The 7333-nt window shown below is 31.2% G+C and overlaps 2 protein-coding genes across 2 annotated transcripts; one reads left to right on the forward strand and one right to left on the reverse strand.

The window, feature by feature from the left end:
• The first annotated feature begins 2334 nt into the window (after positions 1-2334).
• Positions 2335-3628, forward strand: LOC105136441 (auxin-responsive protein IAA4-like). The gene is made up of 4 exons (XM_011041795.1): positions 2335-2538; positions 2652-2860; positions 3062-3158; positions 3351-3628. The coding sequence occupies exons 1-4, from the start codon at positions 2372-2374 to the stop codon at positions 3403-3405; spliced, it is 528 nt and encodes a 175-aa protein (XP_011040097.1). The 5' UTR covers positions 2335-2371; the 3' UTR covers positions 3406-3628.
• A 1981-nt stretch (positions 3629-5609) lies between these two features.
• On the reverse strand, positions 5610-6737 carry LOC105136449 (chitinase 10-like). Its single transcript, XM_011041805.1, has 2 exons — positions 6230-6737; positions 5610-6140 (listed from the first exon to the last, which is right to left on the reverse strand). Exons 1-2 carry the CDS (start codon positions 6685-6687, stop codon positions 5774-5776), a joined length of 825 nt encoding a protein of 274 aa, XP_011040107.1. The 5' UTR covers positions 6688-6737; the 3' UTR covers positions 5610-5773.
• Positions 6738-7333: the final 596 nt, after the last annotated feature.

Here is a 7333-nt window from a genome sequence, read left to right on the forward strand (position 1 = left end):
ATTTATTCTTTTTTAGTTGATTTTTTTTAAAATCTAATTCTTGAATATTAGATTGATTGAGAATTATAATTTATAATTTATTTCTATTTGTTTTTTATGAGGTTATTTCAGTCTTATAATTCAATTTATCTTTTTTAATTGATTTTTTTTCAATTTTATCCTTTATTATTAAGACAATTATGTATTATGTTTCATAATTTATTTTTATTTGTATTTTATGAACTTATTATAATATCATAAACCAGTAAGTAAAATTAATATGTTAATCCCAGTTAATCTAAGTCAATTTAATTTATAGATGAAATTATATTTTTAAAATCAACTTAATTATATATATGATCAATTTTAAGATGATTTAATTTTTTTTCCTACAAAAATAATACATAACATTTAACTCGATTCACAACATAACTAAAGAATAAAGAATGAAACTATCTCGTTGAAGTGTAGTATCTTGTCATTGTATAGAACAACATATAGTCTTACCACGACCAAAACCCTTAATTATGTAACTGTACCCAAGACCTTCATGCGCAGCTCGATAATCTAATCCATTGAACATCGGTACGAGATCGTGTGTTAACTTCAATGGTTTTTTTTTTTTTTTGGTTGTTGTTGTTGCTGCTGCGGAGGAGGAGAAGGGCCTCGAATTCCAATGCCTTTGTATCCTCTACCTGAATATCTCCACCTTGTCTACATTCACCTCTTCGACTATCCACGAGAGTCAGTCGTCATCAACGACGCATGATCATCTTTCCATTGTCCACTATATTTTAACCTGGTCATCAAGAAGCACTGCGACACAAATTGATTTCAGTTGTCTCGAGCCTCGGACAAGATCATTTTCATGGCTTTGCTTGTTTAGTGTACATTTAATTCACGCATTTAAAAAAATAAAATAAATATTTTTTAAATAAAAAATATTTTTAAAATTATTTATAATTATATTTTCAAACAAGTTTTTAGTGAGCATTTGAAAACATGATCATACATTTATTTTCAAAAAAATTAATTTTTTTATATGTTTTGGTACGTTAATTTCAAAAATATTTTTTAAAAAAATAAAAAAAATATTATTTTAATACATTTCAACATAAAAAACATTTTAAAAAGTAACCACAACTATACTTTCAAATAGGCTCAAACATACTGGTCTCTCTTGTGCTCGCGTAATTGGCTATTTTGAACAAGCATGGCATGATTTGTGTTTTTAATTAAATTTTATTATTTAGTTATAAATTAATAAAAAAATATTTCTTATATTTCTTATTCTATAATATAATAAAATAAAATTAATTTGACTTAGCCGAGTTCATAATTTGGATTGTAAGTTTAATAGCAGGACTAAATATTAATTGAAGAGCCGAGTCACGGTTTTTTTTGCTTTTTTTATAAATATTTTTTTAATTTTATTATTTAATATGAATTTTTTTATTGATTTTTATCCTACAGTATTGAGTTGGTGATAAATCAATTTTTATATTTTTTATTATATAATAAAATATAATAAATAATTTAATCTAGTAAAGTCTATAATTCAAGTTGTAAGTTTGAAAAGTTAATTAAATATTTATCAAAGAGTTGAGTTGAATATTTTAATAAAGTAAAATAATCAATGTGAATTTCTTAACTCGAATTATAAATTTGATAGGTTAACTAAATAGTAATAAAAAATTAATATAGGATTTTTTAACTATTTTTTTATATCTTTTTTTGTTTTTATTTTGTATCTATCATATAGATCTTTTTTTGTTTTTATTTTGTATCTATTATACAGGGGTAAGTTTTTTTTATTAAATTTTATCTTTTAATAATTGAGACAATAATAATTAATTTTTATATTTTTGATCACATAATAAAATAAAAAAATTAATACAACATGGTAAATTTAATATATTAACTAAATAATAATTAAAAAGTGGAGCTATAAGTTTGAATAGATGCCAGATTTTTTTAATAATCTAGATATAATTTTTTTTATTAAAAAAATTAAATCCAACCACCAACGAAATTGCGGGCAATAAACTAAACGCCGTATTAATGAGTTGTCTGAAAATGTGAGCAAAGAGAGGACAGCCATAGGTGTAAAGAAAATAAAATAATGTGCGAATACACAACCTATATATTTTGATTTTTTGCTCGCACATGAACCACATTGAATTTAAGCTGAAGAAAAAATCATGACTCCTTATGAGCAGGCTAGGGCTCGACACGTGTAGGTGTCGGTTAACTTGACAACTTATCAAGGCCGTGAGTTGCATGAGAAAATGGCTTTCCCCATTTAATTAATTAATGTTCATAAATATTTAATGCTCTCTATACTATATATTAGAACCTAAGGTGGCGGCTTCTTTGGCTTCACACCTCCAAAATGGGCAGAGGAGCTACCTCTAGTTCTTCATCTTCTTTTGAAAGCACCAACTACCCATCTGTATCAAGCAAGTCCTCTCTCTCTCAGCGAAAGAAAGACCTAAGCACAGATCTCAGGCTTGGACTTAGCATCTCAACCTCTCAACAGGAGAACCCTTCTACACCAAGGTACATGCGCGTCTAATTAGTAATTCAATAAACCAATACCTCACATTTGAAGAAATTTGTTGTCAGCTCAATTAAAGTATTGTTTTTTCGTGATCTGATATGAACCAATTCAGTGATCAGCAACTTTCGGACTGGCCACCAATCAAGCCATTTCTAAGGAAGGCATTGGCGTCAGAAGAAAATGAGTGCAGTAGTGCCACCTTCTTCGTCAAGGTTTACATGGAAGGCATTCCGATTGGAAGGAAGCTCAACCTCTTAGCCCATGATGGTTACCATGACTTAATACAGACTCTTGACCAAATGTTCAACACTAGCATTCTCTGTTAAGTATCTTCTTAATTTATTGTTACTTAATACAGACTCTCGACCAAATGTTCAACACTAGCATTCTCTGTTAAGTATCTTCTTAATTTATTGTTTTTGTTCCATTTTCATTCACTAGCATTCTTTCAACTTCTTCTTCTTCTTCTTCTTTTTTTAACTAAAGTATGTAAAAATAATCAAGTTGAAAATGATTAAGCAGGGCCTGAAATGGATATTGAACATTCTGGGCAATGTCATGTGTTGACATATGAAGACAAAGAGGGGGATTGGTTGATCGTTGGGGATGTTCCTTGGGAGTAAGTTCCATCTTCTTTCTTTTTATCATATATTAATCTTTCTCTGTTAACATCAAGTAGTAACAAAACTAAACATGCTCGAGCTATATTAATCTTTCTCTGTTAACATCAAGCGGTAACAAGACTAAACATGTTTGAGCATATATATATGTGTATGTATGTATGTATTGATTTGTTTTCTTTAATCTGTAGGATGTTCTTACCTTCTGTGCGGAGATTGAAGATCACTAGGGCAGACAGCCTATGAATTTGGTTCATGATCGATGCTTATGCGGTCTCCTTTTGTCTCCTTGACACATATATAATATGGCGAGTCGAAAATAAATAGGTAGTGGATAGCTAGGTAACTCTATATGAAGTGTTGAGAATCACGTCTGCACATGTACATCCTTGGGATAAATGATGGAACAAAAGTTGTCTTTTGATTGTAAATTAACGATTTTCTCAGATTCAGTGTTCTTTTCTTTTGGGCAAATCTATTCCAAATTTCCAACACCAGCAAGGTGTTAGGGCCCTAACTAACAGCGGGAATAATTTTAATAATTTTATGTTAATTGTGGTCTGGGCAGTTGTCATGGTAATCCCTGCAAATTACTACTACTAAATTTTTACTTTATTTTCTGACAATGAATTACTATTTATTTTTTAAAATCGCTCATGATCAATTGTTACCTCAACGAGTTAAAAGGGCAATAATTGAATCTTACTACTGGCAATATTGTTTAATACTAAGAAATCTCTGGGGAAACTGGGAAATTCCACACCAAACTATGCACTCAAACTGAACTAAATTTATTTTGGTAAAGTGGATTTTTGGTTAATCCGATCAATTCCCTTCCATTAGCTTCTTTTTTTCTCTCTTCTAATTCATTCATGCTGGGTCCATTGACGTGTGATTGTTTTTTCTTGGCCCTTTTGAGTCCACCAACCACTCATGCCATTACCGCCAGCGGCCAGGCTATTCGTTCGATTTTGGTGTCCCTTTTAGTGCATAAACCATTTAGCCCAAGAGGATAAAATAGAATACATGTATTGGTCAATCTGGGTGACCAAATCTAAGATCTACCAATGCGAGATGAAAAATAAAATCTAGATAGTTTTTCAAAAAGTCTATCAGCGTAGGCCTATTTGTTTTTGCATTTTAAATAATATTAATTTTTTATTGTTTTTGCATTTTAAATAATATTAATTAAAAAAAAAACAATATTTAACAGACATAGGGTTGTTTCTGCTTATCTTATGCTCTAGGGATTTTAAAAGCATCCATGTTTATCTACTCGGGCTCAAAGCCCAACCTTTCATTTAAAACAGAATTCTGCTACGTAAGCCAGGTCTAGGAAATAAGTAGGCTTGGCCCATATTTTATTTTCTTAGTACAACTACACTCGAGTTGAGGAAGCCGGGATTCATGATACTAATTTCCTCCTGGTCTGGTATGATGCTAGGTCATCATTTACTGGCAGCGTTCACTGCATTTTTGTTCTTCTTTTCTACTGTATTTCTTCTTTAATAGATTGCAAATAAATTCTGATGGCTATGATTATTTTAAAGTATTATAACTATCGTGTTCTCAGTGTAAATACTTAGTAGTTTATAGTTAATTAATAAATATTTATTTATCACTTAAATAATATTCTCTGTCTTCTCTAAAGTAACATATATATATATATATTTTTTTTTATTGAGATTATACTTAATTGATCGCAACTATAATTAAACAGTAACTAGCTAAATTATGAAAAAATAAAAATCTTTTATGGTGTATTAGGTAATAATCAATAAACATTTATTTATTGTAAAATAAATAATATTTTTCTTTCAAAGATAACGACATACCTTTCGAATAATAATAATAATAATTTTTAAGGTACTAACTAATAAAACAAATTATTCAGATATAATTAATAAAAATATTCAATAATTTATAACATAGTTATAAAAACCTAGTCTAAACTCAACCTAAATTATAGGATGGGTAAATCAACCTTAATTGATTTGAATTAATTTCAAATAATATTATTTTATTTAAAAAACAAAAATAATATAATTTTAGAATTTTTTTAATAAAAAAATCAAATTATATCTCATACTAAACTTTGATGGGTTAACTTGTTAGGTTTACTAGGTCATCTCTTAAATTACTTAAATTAGTTCAATAAAATACTTGAACTAGATTTTGAATCAATGAATTATCAAAGGGATTCATACATTGAATTGAGTTTATTTAATTGGTTTATAACTCGATTATAATTATAATGTTTTGAAGTAATTATAAAAAATGATTAAAAACCAAACACGGCAAAACTTTCTCCTAACCAGCTGAGCATGTCGGAAATTCAATTTCATCACATTCATACATCATATAAAAGATAATGGGAGCTGATGAAACGTTCCTTGTCGCTTCCTTTTAGCCTCTCTTTCTTGATCATTTTTTAATGTACGCTCAAAACAGCTCAGTAAATTAACGATATTATTCATAGAGTCTTCAGAAGTCAACTGGATCTCTTAACAAGTATCATTTGCATAATCACTGATCATTACAAAAGCTAACCACGACAGCATTCCACAACCCCAAATTAATGAAAGTAGAACCCGACACAGAACTTAATATTTAGTTAAAAGGATTTCTGATGTTCACAATCTAAGTTAGACCCGGTGCTAACATTGAATAATGTAGCATATCTCTGAAAAAATCCAATCCGATCATTGGCTCGTCCATCATTAGGTATTCCACATTCAAGACCACCATTGATAATGTTAGTCACCAACCCGTAGCCGGCCGTCCGATTAGCTATTACATCAGCCGCCGTTGGCTTATATTTCCCGATCATGACGTTGTGGCAAGATGGTTTTGGGTTCTGCTCAGTCATCCAAAACCAAAGAGCTGTCTTGAAGGCAATTAAGGAATTGTTAGACACCATGTCTGGGTTGTTAAGCCCATCAAATCCCAGGGCCTTGCCTGCTGGTCCATAATTGTAATTCCTGCCACAATATTATAAGTTTAATTAAATATTGAAATCAGCATGAATTCTGAATGCAGTGCTCGTGCTAAATGAGTAAATAAATACTACCATGATAGTTGAATAGGTCCTCTTCCTTTGTAGGATTTGCCCGGAGAGCATGGCCACTGAGTGTTGCTTGAGTCACAGTAATTACTCTGTGGAGTCACTTCTTCCTTGAAGCATAACCCCCATGCAAATGGTCCATCGGGTGCGGTAGCCCACCCGCCTGTGGTCTCATGGGATATTTGAGCAAGAAAAGCTGCAACTTCTCGCTTCCTCGTAATGGAACTTCCTGTCCTGCCAAATTGAGGAAAACATCTAGATGCTTGAATGAAGGAGTTGTACGTGTAAAAACCTTTAGCAGGGCATGCGTTGTTGTCCTTGTGTAGGAATATAGAATCAAAGAGGCCTTCACTAACAAGAGAAGAGATGTCATTGAATCTCCTAGCTTCAGCTTTATACGATCCAAACGAGAGGAAGATGGTGTAAAAAACGAATGACAAGAAAGTATAAGCAGAAGATGCCATTTTGTCTTTGCTGAAAGGGGTTGTATTTGATGCTTAAAGAGGCGAACGAGGCCTTATATATATAGGTCTTAAGCATGGTTGTGTTTAGGTATTTTACTTGTTAAAATCTGATCAAGTCAGAGATGGAGATTTTGACTCGCTATGCATGTACTGTTTATAAATTTCAAAAACTCATCAATAGGTCCCTTTATTGACTGGTTCAAATGGTATTCGCAGTTGACTAGGTACGTAGATATCCCATTATTTTCAGCCATTAACGATCTCTACTTCAGAGTCTATAGCCTTTATACCAAGGTGGAAAATGTCGACACCAAGCACAACAGGTTACGGAGTTTCTGCTGAACATACTCTCTCTATTTTTATTGTCATTTCTACATGGCATCCAATTACAGCGAATTCGCTTATTCTTTAATAACACATGTTGATTTCTGACTAAGCAATCTCTTCCCACAGGCCACAGCCTACAAATCATAGGCCAAACAAAGAACATGTGAGATATTGCACATGATGACTTAAAGAAAATCTCCAATGCAAGATGCTAGCTATTTTAAAGTGTAAAAATGTTAATATGGTACGTAGTGGAGAGGGAGAAGGAAATATGCTTTACCTTTTATCCCAAGAAGTTTAAATTCATTTTCTTTCCGCG

The sequence above is a fragment of the Populus euphratica genome, unplaced genomic scaffold (genome assembly GCF_000495115.2).
Source record: "Populus euphratica unplaced genomic scaffold, PopEup_1.0 scaffold2.1, whole genome shotgun sequence".
NCBI lineage: Eukaryota > Viridiplantae > Streptophyta > Magnoliopsida > Malpighiales > Salicaceae > Populus > Populus euphratica.